General features: G+C 48.1%; 1 protein-coding gene across 2 annotated transcripts in view; it reads left to right on the top strand.

Moving 5' to 3' along the window:
* Positions 1-16,984, top strand: part of PPP2R5A (protein phosphatase 2 regulatory subunit B'alpha) — an 81,773-nt gene that overhangs the window by 30,177 nt on the left and 34,612 nt on the right. For both annotated transcript variants that reach the window (XM_073553389.1, XM_073553390.1), the window contains exons 2-3: positions 8,744-8,940; positions 13,959-14,060. In XM_073553389.1, coding sequence (XP_073409490.1) covers positions 8,744-8,940; positions 13,959-14,060 — 299 coding nt within the window. The remainder of the gene's footprint in view (positions 1-8,743; positions 8,941-13,958; positions 14,061-16,984) is intronic.

Raw genomic sequence — 16,984 nt, 5'->3', positions numbered from 1 at the left:
GCTCGTCAGGCATGAGTTGATGTTTGCCTGGAGATCCTTCTTCTTTTCGGGCACATATTTGTGTAATGCAGCCCCGGTCATGGTCCTGCTCTCGCCTTCAGTCAGTGGCCTGTTCCTCTGTTATGACTGTACATAATGAGCTGTTGTGATAATACTCCGTAATTGGTGGGTGCAGGGAGCGCTCTCCGGACTGTCACAGCCCGTCCGCTCTACTACAGGTCCTTCTGATAGTCAAGAGGGCAGTGGAGGTCACGTGTACCTGCCGGCCCGGGGGTCCCTGGATGATACACGGGTGATGGGGGCAATGCAGGAGCTTCATTAGGAGGGAATTCTCATCAGTCTTTTAACGCCACTTTTTGTTGTTGTTGTTGTTGTGTTTTTTGTTTTTTTTTTTGGTTTTTTTTTGGGGGGGGGGGATTTTGGCCCTTTTTGCTGTGCAATTTTTTTTGCACTTTTTTTTTTTTTTATTTGTGGAACGCTTTTCTCTAGTAACTTACATACAACTTGTGCTATTTTCTAACTTCTTATACTCGACACTAAGCGGCAGAGTTTTCAGGAGGAGCGTGTTTTGGGACGCTGACGCAAGCCCAACGGTTGTCTGGTCCCACCGACCGTGCAGAAATTTCTCTAACCTGCTAGTACAGAGAAGTTAGGCACCGCACCTCCCCTTTTAAGAGCGTTTGTCTCATCATAAATTGGTAAAATTGCAAAGTGCGGTAATCACAAAATCCTCTCGATTATCGAGAACAAATTAGATTAATTTTCTTGTTTACCACTCGTCGCATAGGTTACCGGCGGCCACCTCTGCCGTCTCCCAGGTGGCTCGTTTCCTACATGGGTTTTTAATAAAAAAAAAAATTATAATAAAACGAAAGTTTTAAGTCTATAGCTCTTATGCGTCTCCATGGTAACCACAAATAAAATCTTTTTGCAGTTTCTACTGGAATATAAAATACAAATATTCCAAGTTAATCAACCCTCCGAAGCTGTCGGAGACCGGTGTGTATTTTTCCCTGGCCCCGTGCCGGGCTCGCTGATGACCTGCATGCCTTTTTTTATAAGCTGAGCTCGGTGCCTCCATCATCTTTCTTCCCTCCGTACGCGGAACCCGATTATTCATTCCTTGTCAGAGACTGATTAAGAAAAACTGTCGGGATGTGTTCCGGGTTCCTGCGCTCCTCGTGTTACATGTGTAATGTGATATTATTATCTCTTACCTCTGGAGACTCAGGGGGTTATTTTTGGTGTTTTCAGGATTGGAGGGGGGGGGACTGTTTCCTAGCAACTTGCGGGACCTCACCGCTCGGTGACACGCTGAAAAAGCAATTCATTGATTCTAACTTGGGAAGCTGTCACAAGATATAGGGGACGGTGGGGATGGCGACCGTCATGGGACAAGACGTGTTTCTAATCTCCGGATTCTTGTATCCACCTGCTAGGAAACGTTTAAAGGGCCAAACTACACAAATATATGTTCTTTTTATAGCCAACGCTACAGTGAACTTGCTTGGTTTCACATGCACGATTTAAAGGGTATGTATGTTTTGCAAAAAAATAAGCGTAATTTTTTACATTTTCTGCAATACCTATTAAAAATATATCAGACAAATGTAAATGTATAAAAAATACAGTTTTGTGATTGCAGGTCCATTAAAGTCCACATCCTGCTGATGTTTATCTTTCCATTTCACCTTTCTTTGTAAAATAAAGAATTATATGGAATGGTCTTTTTAGGCAGGGGGAGAACATTGAAAAGACATGACCGCCTATCCACATAGAATGGAGCAGCAGGGCACATGGTTGAGCGCACTCTTTGTGAACTGCTGGGGTCAGCGTGCACACTCCTTCCCTCTTCTACTGACCTGTGTGGGTCCCAGCGGTCACATTTTGTCGCTCCTTTTTTTTTTTTTTTTCCATTTTGCGCTGCGTCACTCCGTTGCAGAGATATTTACATTAGTTGCTTTTGGAGCGCAGTATGTGAAATCTCTGCTTTGTAGTGCAACTTGTCGCGTTTCTTTAGAATCTTCTTTCGGGGCATGTGCTTTCACCTCTCCCACCCAGACTCTCTACCAAACTGTGATTGGTGTGATATGGGAGTGAGAATGTAAAAGCACACTCCCCCAGATTTTGAAGAAACGCCCAGTTGGATTACAAGCAGCAATTTCACATGTTGTTCTTCAGAAAATAACAAATGTAAATCTGATGCAGCACAAAACAGTTCCTGTGCATATAGAAGTCAATGGATTGAGTTTAAACATGCATGTCTCGTGTTTGCATAGTTTATACAGTGGGGCAAAAAAGTATTTAGTCAGTCAGCAATAGTGCAAGTTCCACCACTTAAAAAGATGAGAGGCGTCTGTAATTTACATCATAGGTAGACCTCAACTATGGGAGACAAACTGAGAAAAAAAAATCCAGAAAATCACATTGTCTGTTTTTTTTTCATTTTATTTGCATATTATGGTGGAAAATAAGTATTTGGTCAGAAACAAAATTTCATCTCAATACTTTGTGATATATCCTTTGTTGGCAATGACAGAGGTCAAACGTTTTCTGTAAGTCTTCACAAGGTTGCCACACACTGTTGTTGTTATGTTGGCCCATTCCTCCCTGCAGATCTCCTCTAGAGCAGTGATGTTTTTGGCTTTTCGCTTGGCAACACGGACTTTCAACTCCCTCCAAAGGTTTTCTATAGGGTTGAGATCTGGAGACTGGCTAGGCCACTCCAGGACCTTGAAATGCTTCTTACGAAGCCACTCCTTCGTTGCCCTGGCGGTGTGCTTTGGATCATTGTCATGTTGAAAGACCCAGCCACGTTTCATCTTCAATGCCCTTGCTGATGGAAGGAGGTTTGCACTCAAAATCTCACGATACATGGCCCCATTCATTCTTTCATGTACCCGGATCAGTCGTCCTGGCCCCTTTGCAGAGAAACAGCCCCAAAGCATGATGTTTCCACCACCATGCTTTACAGTAGGTATGGTGTTTGATGGATGCAACTCAGTATTCTTTTTCCTCCAAACACGACAAGTTGTGTTTCTGCCAAACAGTTCCAGTTTGGTTTCATCAGACCATAGGACATTCTCCCAAAACTCCTCTGGATCATCCAAATGCTCTCTAGCAAACTTCAGACGGGCCCGGACATGTACAGGCTTAAGCAGTGGGACACGTCTGGCACTGCAGGATCTGAGTCCATGGTGGCGTAGTGTGTTACTTATGGTAGGCCTTGTTACATTGGTCCCAGCTCTCTGCAGTTCATTCACTAGGTCCCCCCGCGTGGTTCTGGGATTTTTGCTCACCGTTCTTGTGATCATTCTGACCCCACGGGGTGGGATTTTGCGTGGAGCACCAGATCGAGGGAGATTATCAGTGGTCTTGAATGTCTTCCATTTTCTAATTATTGCTCCCACAGTTGATTTCTTCACTCCAAGCTGGTTGGCTATTGCAGATTCAGTCTTCCCAGCCTGGTGCAGGGCTACAATTTTGTTTCTGGTGTCCTTTGACAGCTCTTTGGTCTTCACCATAGTGGAGTTTGGAGTCAGACTGTTTGAGGGTGTGCACAGGTGTCTTTTTATACTGATAACAAGTTTAAACAGGTGCCATTACTACAGGTAATGAGTGGAGGAAAGAGGAGACTCTTAAAGAAGAAGTTACAGGTCTGTGAGAGCCAGAAATCTTGATTGCTTGTTTCTGACCAAATACTTATTTTCCACCATAATATGCAAATAAAATGAAAAAAAACAGACAATGTGATTTTCTGTATTTTTTTTTCTCAGTTTGTCTCCCATAGTTGAGGTCTACCTATGATGTAAATTACAGACACCTCTCATCTTTTTAAGTGGTGGAACTTGCACTATTGCTGACTGACTAAATACTATTTTTCCCCACTGTATGTTGCTAAAATATCTTAAGATGTCCTCACATTGCAAAAAAAGGTAAATTAAAAAAACAAAAAAAGAAGAAAATTCCCTTTTCCTTCTGTCGATAAACCCAAACAGGCTGTGATGCCATTGAACAGCCATCTATCATAGCTGCGATGCTCTGCGTTTCGTCTCTCCCATCGATCGTAGCTGCGATGCTCTGCTTTTCCTCTCCCATCGATCGTAGCTGCGATGCTCTGCTTTTCCTCTCTCCCATCGATCGTAGCTGCGATGCTCTGCGTTTCGTCTCTCCCATCGATCGTAGCTGCGATGCTCTGCTTTTCCTCTCCCATCGATCGTAGCTGCGATGCTCTGCTTTTCCTCTCTCCCATCGATCGTAGCTGCGATGCTCTGCGTTTCGTCTCTCCCATCGATCGTAGCTGCGATGCTCTGCTTTTCCTCTCCCATCGATCGTAGCTGCGATGCTCTGCTTTTCCTCTCTCGCATCGATCGTAGCTGCGATGCTCTGCGTTTCGTCTCTCCCATTGATCGTAGCTGTGATGCTCTGCGTTTCGTCTCCCATCGATCGTAGCTGCGATGCTCTGCGTTTCGTCTCTCCCATCGATCGTAGCTGCGATGCTCAGCTTTTCCTCTCCCATCGATCGTAGCTGCGATGCTCTGCTTTTCCTCTCCCATCGATCGTAGCTGCGATGCTCTGCATTTCGTCTCTCCCATCGATCGTAGCTGCGATGCTCTGCGTTTCGTCTCTCCCATCGATCGTAGCTGCGATGCTCTGCGTTTCGTCTCTCCCATCGGTCGTAGCTGCGATGCTTTGCGTTTCGTCTCTCCCATCGATCGTAGCTGTGATACTTTGCGTTTCGTCTCTCCCATCGATCGCAGCTGCGATGCTCTGCATTTCGTCTCTCCCATCGATCGTAGCTGCGATGCTCTGCGTTTCGTCTCTCCCATCGATCGTAGCTGCGATGCTCTGCGTTTCGTCTCTCCCATCGATCGTAGCTGCGATGCTCTGCGTTTCGTCTCTCCCATCGGTCGTAGCTGCGATGCTTTGCGTTTCGTCTCTCCCATCGATCGTAGCTGTGATACTTTGCGTTTCGTCTCTCCCATCGATCGCAGCTGCGATGCTCTGCGTTTCGCCTCTCCCATCGATCGTAGCTGCGATGCTCTGTTTCGCCTCTCCCATCGATCGTAGCTGCGATGCTCTGTTTCGACTCTCCCATCAATCGTAGCTGCGATGCTTTGCCTTTCGCCTCTCCCATCGATCGTAGCTGTGATGTTCTGCATTTTGTCTCTCCCATCAATCGTAGCTGCGATGCTCTGCGTTTCGTCTCTCCATCGGTCGTAGCTGCGATGCTCTGCGTTTCGTCTCCCATCGATCGTAGCTGCGATGCTTTGCGTTTCGCCTCTCCCATCGATCGTAGCTGTGATGTTCTGCGTTTTGTCTCTCCCATCGATCGTAGCTGCGATGCTCTGCTTTTCCTCTCCCATCGATCGTTGCTGCGATGCTCTGCGTTTCGTCTCCCATCGATCGTAGCTGCGATGCTCTGCGTTTCGTCTCTCCCATCGATCGTAGCTGCGATGCTCAGCTTTTCCTCTCCCATCGATCGTAGCTGCGATGCTCAGCTTTTCCTCTCCCATCGATCGTAGCTGCGATGCTCTGCTTTTCCTCTCCCATCGATCGTAGCTGCGATGCTCTGCATTTCGTCTCTCCCATCGATCGTAGCTGCGATGCTCTGCGTTTCGTCTCTCCCATCGATCGTAGCTGCGATGCTCTGCGTTTCGTCTCTCCCATCGGTCGTAGCTGCGATGCTTTGCGTTTCGTCTCTCCCATCGATCGTAGCTGTGATACTTTGCGTTTCGTCTCTCCCATCGATCGCAGCTGCGATGCTCTGCGTTTCGTCTCTCCCATCGATCGTAGCTGCGATGCTCTGCGTTTCGCCTCTCCCATCGATCGTAGCTGCGATGCTCTGTTTCGTCTCTCCCATCGATCGTAGCTGCGATGCTTTGCCTTTCGCCTCTCCCATCGATCGTAGCTGTGATGTTCTGCATTTTGTCTCTCCCATCAATCGTAGCTGCGATGCTCTGCGTTTCGTCTCTCCATCGGTCGTAGCTGCGATGCTCTGCGTTTCGTCTCCCATCGATCGTAGCTGCGATGCTTTGCGTTTCGCCTCTCCCATCGATCGTAGCTGTGATGTTCTGCGTTTTGTCTCTCCCATCGATCGTAGCTGCGATGCTCTGCTTTTCCTCTCCCATCGATCGTTGCTGCGATGCTCTGCGTTTCGTCTCCCATCGATCGTAGCTGCGATGCTCTGTGTTTCGTCTCTCTCATCGATCGTAGCTGCGATGCTTTGCGTTTCGCCTCTCCCATCGATCGTAGCTGTGATGCTCTGCGTTTAGTCTCCCATCGATCGTAGCTGCGATGCTCTGCGTTTAGTCTCCCATCGATCGTAGCTGCGATGCTCTGTGTTTAGTCTCCCATCGATCGTAGCTGCGATGCTCTGCGTTTCGTTTCTCTCATCGATCGTAGCTGCGATGCTCTGCGTTTCATCTCACCCATCGATCGTAGCTGTGGTGCTTTGCATGTCAGTAGAAAATGTTTTCTGTGTGTGTTTGTGTGTGTTTGTGTGTGTTTGTGTGTGTGTGTGTGTGTGTGTGTGTGTGTGTGTGTGTGTGTGTGTGTGTGTATATATATATTTTTATTATTATAATATAATTTTTTTTTTTTTTTTTTTATGCTGCACTAGCTCTTCTGTGGGCTTTGACCAGACAGGCTCGCCTTCACTCCTTGCACATAACTCTGTTGCTTGGTCATATCCTTGAATTGCTGTATTTTTAATAGGGACTTGCCACTGCTCCACTACATATCGGGAACACCCCATGAGCCCAATAAGGCCTGCCGTGTATTGGAAACATCTCATTTGACCTGCTTTTTTTGGAGATGCTCTGACTCCTCATCCAGCCATCACAATTTAGACCTTTGCTCAGATCCCTAAATTTGCCCAATTTTCCAGCTTTTGAAACCTCAATTTCTATAATGAACGGCTCACTTGCTCTCTGATAGTTTGCCCTCCTCGTTCTTCACTTCACCTGTGGGTGGTTTTGGGTTATGGCTCTTCCGGGGAGTGTATTTGGCCACCTGGCAGTCCTTTTAATTAAGCAGGCAGGTATTGACCCGTGGCGGACGTGCGCTCTGTGGATGTATATAGATTAATGCACAGGATCTCTACAGCTAACAGGTCTCCATTATTGACCTTTTTCAGTGTCATTTTTTCTGATCATTTAGAGCGGTGAATGGAAATCATTTTATTCTTCTGTTGGTAATAAATGCATGCAGTAAACTCGAGTGTACATTAAAGGGGTATTCCCGTAACAAATAGTTATCCAATAATAAGGTGGTTTATAACTTGTACATCTGACCTCTGAGACCCCCATGATTGCCAGAAAGAGGACTTCTGAACGGTCACCCCTGCCGCTCTATTCATACTTTATGGGACGACCGGAGATCTGACCTGTAGAATAAAATTTAACAATTTTACATAAAATTACACTGACACCCCCCCCCCCCCCCCCCCCAAAAAAAAAAAAAAAAAAAAATATATGAATAATAGAAATAAAGAGTGGAAAAAAAAACCCCACACAAGATAACTTGTTCCTTGTGGGCATGGCTTGCAGGGTAATAATGCAGAGCAGCCTAAAGACACGCCCCTGAGGAGCCCGTGCTGCACTCCCCCTTGTGTGCCACAGCATCTGTGGATTCAGAAGTTTGCATTCAAAAAAAATGACTGCAAAACTTTCATCATAAACCTGGACAACCCCTTTAATGAATGTGGCCTTACTCTGCTGCGTCCCCCATCTCAGTCTCTTCTTTTTGCTATTTTAGTGTGAAAGCTGCTTATCTTGGCTCAGGCAGCGCATTAGATTTTTTACTATAAAAGGTGGTTGTCTCAGGACAGATGCTGATGGTATACAGCTGACCTAAGAGGTGACGCGCTAGAGACTGAAGTAACCCAAAATGATGGGCAAGACACCTACTATATATGCGTCGGGGGGTGGCTTTTAGATATTTTGCTCCGGAAACCAGGAGCCACAGATTTTGCCATGGCTGACCCCCCCCCCCCCCCCTCACATCACTAGAATCAAGCATCCCCAGAGCCTGCATAATTGATTATATTGGACTGTCTCTTCTTTATGGGAATCTCTAAGTAAGTTTTTGCTACGTATTCTGATATAGGGGCAGAGACCCTGATTCCAGCGATGTGGCACTTACTTTACTGGGTGCAGTTGTTATAATAGAATCACAGTTTTCTCTGCTGCAGATCTATCAGAGCTCGGAATGCTGACTCCTGTATAACCTCGCCCACACCACTGACCACTTTCTGTCCATATACTGTACAATCAGAGATGGGGGTGTGGTTGGACTAGGAGGCATGAGACGCCTAGTTCCGTAGTGATAATCTCTTGCTGATAAAACACTGATTTTATTGAAACTGCAAAACACAGCCCAATAAGTGAGAAATCGCTGGAATCAGGGTCTTGGTCCCTACATCCTGTTTCTTTCAGATGGTAATATTAGGATTCGGTTTTACTGCAGGCTGTAAAGCAGGATATGCGTTTTTTCCCCACCAGACTGGAATGTAATGCTGCCATCTAGTGGTTCATATTAAAATGTCAGTATTTTATCATTTCTCTTGCGTGTTATTCATTCATATTCCGGACTTGTCTAAATGCAGGATGCTCAGTGTAAACGACCAGTAAGAATTCTCCGCGTAGCATCCGTCCCAGAATCCCAGCTGTGTTTTTTTTACTAGCGTAGGTGTAACCGGTCCTGCCTGCCACACTGACATGTCACTGTCTCCCTCCTATAGATGCTATGTCCACGGATCAGCAGGACCTCTTCTGTCAGAAGTTGCAGCAGTGCTGCGTACTGTTTGATTTTATGGACTCTATATCTGACCTGAAGAGCAAAGAAATCAAGAGAGCCACCCTGAACGAACTGGTGGAATACGTGTCCACGAATCGAGGGGTGATCATAGAGTCCGCGTACACCGATATCATACGAATGGTAAGTGCCGCCGATGGAAATCCAAAGGGATCGTCTGCAGCTTCACACGGAATCGCCTCCACCTGTCAAACTAATGGGGTGCAGCTGCAACATCAGACATGGACAGGAGTGGTGTCGTTTCTGAAAAATACAAGCACTGGATGAGGAGACGGTCACATAAGTTTTTGCTTCTTTTTTGCCAGCGTTCTCCTGCAGAGGTAAAAAGCCGCCTCTGCTTGCAACAGTGGAAAGCCTTCAGTTTGGGCCAGCGGCACTCTCCTGCCATTAGTCCGGACGGCCATTCTTCAGCCCACTACTCTCCTGTACACCGTGCACATGTTATGACACCTCTTATAGGATAATATTGCAGTTACAGCTGGCAGCGACCTGAGCTGGCTCCAATCGCTGCTGCTCAAACCCTTACATGCTGCTGGTAATCTCTGAAAAATATACAAAAAGGGCCAGAATTGCTTTTATGACCCCAAAAATGCAATAAAAAGCAATCAAAATGTTGTACGTACCCTAAAAAATAGTAACCATAAAATCCATGTAAAAAAAAAAATAAAAAACAAGCCAGCAAACATAAGTCTCTGGAAATGTAGAGGAAAACGAAAATTTATATATATAGGCAGTAAAATATAAAAATAACTAAAGAATTTTTATATTCTCACCGTAATTGTACCGACCTTGAAGAATTGTGTTGCCAGGTTCGTATTTACTGCACAATGGACACTAAAACATGTAGTACATGAAGCGATACTCACTCTTACCTTCTTGGTCAGTGGTTGGCTCAGTGGGCTTTTCCTCTCAGGAGGTAGCGAGTAGATGCAACCGGGTGAGCGCTGACACGGAGGCTATGGGGCGTCGATGAAAAAGGAAAACGCGGTCTCATTGCGAATCAGCGACTGCACTTTAGACTTGAAAGTTTTTTAGATTCCTGTATTCCCAGCAGGCGGAGGGGGAGGGTAGACGGATAAGATGTGCACATTCAATTTCCAATTGAAATTTAAGACTGATTTGTCCACCATGCTTTACCCTGCCATTTCCAGTAATATTTCACATTGCCTTTGCATTATTTGCCTTTTGTGCAGACTTATTCATTTATTCTTGGATCCACGTTTATAATATTTGCAAATCTTAGGAAGCAGAACAATTTCACTTAATGGCAGGTTATATTAATAGTATCCAAGCATCCCGGCTTGCTGTCGGTCTCTATGGCAGCCTTGTAAACTTACATCAACTTGGCTTCCTAAAGGCCTTGTACTAATGAGTTGCTGATGGACGTAACATCCAACACTTAACAAGGACGTCTTACACGTTTTAAAGGGAGTTTGTCAGCCCGAACTGAGAGTGTAAGCGAAGCACATTGCCTTGTAGGGGATGCATCCCTTTAAAAAAAAACAAAAAACTGCACCTTTAGTGCCATGATGGCTGCCTCCGTTCTGCAGAAACGAAAGTTTATAGAGGTTGGTCCACTACTTTTAGCATTGGTGACCTACCCTTAGGATAGGTCATCAATGTCTGATCGGTCGGAGTCCGACACCCGGCAACCCTGATGATTAGCTGGTGTCGGTGGCTGCCGGCCAGAAGTACTCACTTATGGAGCTGGCTATCTACTTCTGGTGCCTGGGGCTTGGTACTGCACATCTGCCTCCTAGCGGCCACTATCGGAAAATGGCCAGCTCCTTGCTGCTCTCCTCTTCCGATGCCCTTCACGTTCTCCTTGCTGCTCTCCTCTCCCGGTTCCCCTCCCGCGGTCCTAGCTGCTTTCCTCTCACGGTTCCCCTCCCGCGGTCCTAGCTGCTTTCCTCTCACGGTTCCCCTCCCGCGGTCCTAGCTGCTTTCTTCTCACGGTTCCCCTCCCGCGGTCCCAGCTGCTTTCTTCTCACGGTTCCCCTCCCGCACTCCTAGCTGCTTTCCTCTCACGGTTCCCCTCCTGCGCTCCTCGCTGCTCTCCTCTCTCGGTTCCCCTCCCGCGCTCCTCGCTGCTCTCCTCATGGTTCCCCTCCCGCGCTCCTCGCTGCTCTCCTCACGGTTCCCCTCCCGCGCTCCTCGCTGCTCTCCTCACGGTTCCCCTCCCGCGCTCCTCACTGCTCTCCTCTCTCGGTTCCCCTCCCGCGCTCCTTGCTGCTCTCCTCTCTCGGTTCCCCTCCCGCGCTCCTTGCTGCTCTCCTCTCTCGGTGCCCCTCCCGCGCTCCTCGCTGCTCTCCTCTCCTGGTGCCCCTCCCACGCTCCTCGCTGCTCTCCTTTCCTGGTTCCCCTCCTGCGCTCCTTGCTGCTCTCCTCACGGTTCCCCTCCCGCGCTCCTCGCTCCTCTTCTTTCCCGGTTCCCCTCCCGCGCTCCTTGCTTCTCTCCTCGCGGTTCCCCTCCCGCGCTCCTTGCTTCTCTCCTCGCGGTTCCCCTCCCGCGCTCCTTGCTTCTCTCCTCGCGGTTCCCCTCCCGCGCTCCTTGCTGCTCTCCTCGCGGTTCCCCTCCCGCGCTCCTTGCTGCTCTCCTCGCGGTTCCCCTCCCGCGCTCCTTGCTCTCCTCGCGGTTCCCCTCCCGCGCTCCTTGCTGCTCTCCTCGCGGTTCCCCTCCCGCGCTCCTTGCTGCTCTCCTCGCGGTTCCCCTCCCGCGCTCCTTGCTGCTCTCCTCGCGGTTCCCCTCCCGCGCTCCTCGCTGTTCTCCTCGCGGTTCCCCTCCCGCGCTTCTCGCTGCTCTCCTCACGGTGTCCCTCCCGCGCTCCTCGCTGCTCTCCTCACGGTGCTCCTCGCTGCTCTCCTCACGGTGCTCCTCGCTGCTCTCCTCACGGTGCTCCTCGCTGCTCTCCTCACGGTGCTCCTCGCTGCTCTCCTCACGGTGCTCCTCGCTGCGCTCCTCACGGTGCTCCTCGCTGCGCTCCTCACGGTGCTCCTCGCTGCTCTCCTCACGGTGCTCCTCGCTGCTCTCCTCACGGTGCTCCTCGCTGCTCTCCTCACGGTGCTCCTCGCTGCTCTCCTCTCACGGTGCTCCTCGCTGCTCTCCTCTCACGGTGCTCCTCGCTGCTCTCCTCTCACGGTGCTCCTCGCTGCTCTCCTCTCACGGTGCTCCTCGCTGCTCTCCTCTCACGGTGCTCCTCGCTGCTCTCCTCTCACGGTGCTCCTCGCTGCTCTCCTCTCACGGTGCTCCTCGCTGCTCTCCTCTCACGGTGCTCCTCGCTGCTCTCCTCTCACGGTGCTCCTCGCTGCTCTCCTCTCACGGTGCTCCTCGCTGCTCTCCTCTCACGGTGCTCCTCGCTGCTCTCCTCTCACGGTGCTCCTCGCTGCTCTCCTCTCACGGTGCTCCTCGCTGCTCTCCTCTCACGGTGCTCCTCGCTGCTCTCCTCTCACGGTGCTCCTCGCTGCTCTCCTCTCACGGTGCTCCTCGCTGCTCTCCTCTCACGGTGCTCCTCGCTGCTCTCCTCTCACGGTGCTCCTCGCTGCTCTCCTCTCACGGTGCTCCTCGCTGCTCTCCTCTCACGGTGCTCCTCGCTGCTCTCCTCTCACGGTGCTCCTCGCTGCTCTCCTCTCACGGTGCTCCTCGCTGCTCTCCTCTCACGGTGCTCCTCGCTGCTCTCCTCTCACGGTGCTCCTCGCTGCTCTCCTCTCACGGTGCTCCTCGCTGCTCTCCTCTCACGGTGCTCCTCGCTGCTCTCCTCTCACGGTGCTCCTCGCTGCTCTCCTCTCACGGTGCTCCTCGCTGCTCTCCTCTCACGGTGCTCCTCGCTGCTCTCCTCTCACGGTGCTCCTCGCTGCTCTCCTCTCACGGTGCTCCTCGCTGCTCTCCTCTCACGGTGCTCCTCGCTGCTCTCCTCTCACGGTGCTCCTCGCTGCTCTCCTCTCACGGTGCTCCTCGCTGCTCTCCTCTCACGGTGCTCCTCGCTGCTCTCCTCTCACGGTGCTCCTCGCTGCTCTCCTCTCACGGTGCTCCTCGCTGCTCTCCTCTCACGGTGCTCCTCGCTGCTCTCCTCTCACGGTGCTCCTCGCTGCTCTCCTCTCACGGTGCTCCTCGCTGCTCTCCTCTCACGGTGCCCCTCCCTGCTCTCCTCTCACGGTGCCCCTCCCGCGCTCCTCGCTGCTTTCCTCTCACGGTGCCCCTCCCGCGCTCCTCGCTGCTCTCCTCTCACGGTGCCCCTCCCGCGCTCCTCGCTGCTCTCCTCTCACGGTGCCCCTCCCGCGCTCCTCGCTGCTTTCCTCTCACGGTGCCCCTCCCGCGCTCCTCGCTGCTCTCCTCTCCCGGTGCCCGGCCACAGCCTCATGCAGGTTTTCTCCTTGTGTTTAGTAGGAAGCGCAATTTCCTGCGTGTTTTATCACCACAGATACAGGACATATTTTCCACTTTCGCTCTTGCAGTCTGCAGAAGGTTTTCTTATTCTTTATCATTTCTTTCCTCCTGATTTTTATTAGGAGGTGGATGTTTTCGATGATGGTTTTAGTTGCTTTCCACTAATCAGGCCTGCAGCTCATGATCCCTTTTCTTGGCCTTGTTTGGCGCTTTCTCCATGTTATACTGCTGTATTGTCACCTTCATTCTGCCCGGATTGTATTATGCAGCCGATTTTAAGTGCTCTAAAGGGGAAATCCAGCAAGAAGTGCCCTGCCGGTATGTCCTAGGTGGGGTACAGATATATTACGGTGCGGCTTTTGTGCCCTGCTGCCGATATTGGCACTTTTGGTTGACTTTAGTCTGTGTCAATATTTCTGACAGCGTTGGTAAATCTTCTCCAGTGTAGGATTCATGATTATGGGGTCATTTGAGCAAGTGTAAAGGGGTTAACCCCAGGCTGTCACTTCTGCATCGGGAGGTGAGAGGGACTGCTGACGTGGCCTCGGGCTGCGTGCCAGGTATCTGCCATGCCTGGCAGGTAACGTGCACATTGGTCAGGTGCAAGGCCCTGGATAACGTGCACAGTAATGGGGGAGAAATCTGTAACTCGGCGGCCAGTGGGTGGGACAAGCTGCACATCACACATGCATCAGTCACTATGGGTCTTTTTTATTTATTTTTTTTGCATATTTTTATTATATTTATTTTTTTACAGATTAGTTCAAATATCTTTAGGACGCTCCCTCCTAGCGACAATCCAGATTTTGATCCGGAAGAGGATGAGCCAACATTAGAAGCCTCATGGCCTCACATACAGGTACAGTGCGCCACAATTTGGAGGGTTGGAGGGCTTTATTAGTAAGTGTCATGTCTTGTTATCTTCTATCATGGACACCGTCTCTCCGCTCTCCATCGGATATAGTCTCACTTTGTCAAATAAGGCCCCCCCGGCTCTGCTCACATTGGAGAAAAAAGTTGTCCTCTCTCCATAGGAGCATTTTCCACATCCGCTCCATTCATTGTCTATCGGACTGTTGGAAATATCCGAGCGCTGTGCTTAGCAGTCCGATCGACAATGTATGGTGCGGAACCTCACCTCTGACACATTTAGGATTGGTTTTTTTTTCTTCTACCAATGGTTGGGGTCCCACTGGCTGGACCCTCAGCCCCACTGGTTTAATGTAATTCAGAAAAAGAAAAAACTATGCATGCGCGGGATTGAAATTATTGCTTAATATTCATTATTTTAGGTTTTCTGCCTCCTATTACAACTGTGAAATCTTTATAGATACATTACAGCCAAAAGCATTTATAAAAGGTATCTGACTGCAGCAGGAGCCTCCCCCCACCATCTTCAGGAAAAGAAATATGATGTAATTGGAATCACTGAAACTTGGTGGGACAATACACATGATTGGAATACAAGACTAGAAGGATACAACTTATTTGCAAGAAACAGACTTGATAAACGAGGAGGGGGTGTCGCATTGTATGTTCGAAACGCGTATATCTGCACAGAGATTGAAGCTTCAGAGACTGGGAGTTCTGTGGAAACTGTTTGGGTAAGAATACAAGGACAGAACAATGGAAAGGACACCATTGTAGGCATTTACTACAGGCCGCCTGTGCAAGCTGAAGATATAGATGAACTCTTTATGCATCAGATGGCCAAGTTCTCCAAAAAAATATGACATAGTTGTCATGGGAGATTTCAACTATCCAGACATTTGTTGGGAATCTCTCTCAGGCAAAACTAACAGGTCAAGGAAATTCTTATCCTCTCTTGCTGACAACTTTATCTTCCAAAAGGTAAGGGAGAAAACAAGGGGAACTGCTACCTTGGATCTAATCCTTATAAACAGGGAGGAAATGGTTGAGGAGGTAAAAGTGGCTGGGACCCTAGGAGGTAGCGACCATGCTATTTTAGAATTTTGGATAACTAGAGGTGGAAGACCTGTGAAGACTCAGACGTCAAGGTTAGATTTCAGAAAGGCAGATTTTAAGGGATTCAGAAAGAGAATTGGAGGGATCCAATGGCTGGATATCCTTAAAGACAAAAATGTCCAGGAAGGATGGGAAATATTGAAAAATGAAATTCTCAAAGCACAGTTGTTAACAATTCCGAAAAGAGGGAAGAATAGGAAGCATTTAAGGAAACCAGGATGGATGAACACAGAACTTAAGCACATGCTAAAAAGGAAGAAAAAAATGTTTATAAAATGGAAAGAGGGAGGCATATCTAAAGAAGAATATAATGCTGTCTGCAGAACCTGCAGGGCACAAATCAGATTAGCTAAAGCTGAAAATGAACTGAGGCTTGCAAGAGATGTCAAAAGCAATAATAAAGGATTTTGGGGATATGTCAAAAGTAAAAGAAAAGTCAAAGATGCTATAGGATTTTTACAGGATGAAAATGATGAAATGGTAAGACAGGATGTTGAGAAGGCTGAACTTTTAAATTCCTATTTTGCATCTGTTTTCTCTCAGAAAGGAAATGCAACATCAACTGTTATTCACTGTCCTATTAAGGGAATAGAAGAATCCAGGATATCTATAAACAGAAAGATAGTGAGGAAACACTTAGCTAACCTAAATGAATTCAAGTCTCCAGGTCCAGATGAATTACACCCCAGAGTACTGAAGGAGATAGCAGAAGAAATTTTTGAACCCCTCTCCATAATCTTTGAAAATTCTTGGAGAACAGGAGATGTGCCAGAAGACTGGAGAAGAGCAAATGTTGTTCCTATCTTCAAAAAGGGGAAGAAGGTGGACCCAGGCAACTATAGGCCGGTGAGTCTGACTTCTATACCAGGAAAGATCTTTGAACAAATTATTAAACAACATGTATGTCAATACCTGGATAAGAATGAAGTGATTAAACAGAGTCAGCATGGGTTTCTAACTAATAAGTCATGTCAGACTAACTTAATTTCCTTCTATGACGGTATCACTGATTGGGTGGATCAAGGAAATGCTGTAGATATAGTATATCTTGACTTCAGCAAAGCATTTGACAAAGTCTCTCATACAATCCTTATTGAAAAAATGACTAAGTATGGAATGGACAAGGCAACTGTTAGGTGGATTCATAACTGCCTTAGTGATCGGACCCAAAGAGTGGTCGTAAATGGCTGCACATCCAGTTGGAAGAATGTCTCAAGTGGGGTACCACAGGGCTCTGTCCTGGGCCCTGTATTGTTCAACATCTTTATCAACGATTTAGATGAAGGAATTGAGGGTAAACTGATTAAATTTGCTGATGACACAAAGCTAGGAGGGATAGCCAATACTAGAGAAGAGAGAGAGAGGATTCAAAAAGATTTAAATAAACTGGAGAAGTGGGCAGCAACTAACAGAATGGTTTTTAACAGGGAGAAATGCAAAGTACTACATCTGGGCAATAAAAATGAAAAAAGCATATATAGAATGGGAGGAATAGGGCTAAGTGACAGCACATGTGAAAAAGACTTGGGTATACTAATAGATCACAGACTGAATATGAGTCAACAGTGTGATACAGCAGCAAAAAAGGCAAATGCAATTCTAGGATGTATTAACAGAAGCATACAGTCTAGATCACGTGAAGTAATTATTTCCCTCTACTCCTCTTTGGTCAGACCTCATCTGGAATATTGTGTCCAGTTTTGGGCACCACATTTTAAAAAAGACATCAACAAACTGGAGCAAGTTCAGAAAAGAGCGACCAGAATGGTGACCGGTCTGCAAACCCTGTCTTATGAG

This window comes from Dendrobates tinctorius, unplaced genomic scaffold, assembly GCF_039654945.1.
Source record: "Dendrobates tinctorius isolate UK_male_01 unplaced genomic scaffold, ASM3965494v1 ptg000201l, whole genome shotgun sequence".
Lineage (NCBI taxonomy): Eukaryota > Metazoa > Chordata > Amphibia > Anura > Dendrobatidae > Dendrobates > Dendrobates tinctorius.
Note: the sequence above shows the minus strand (reverse complement) of the source record. Positions and strands in the feature narration are given on the sequence as shown.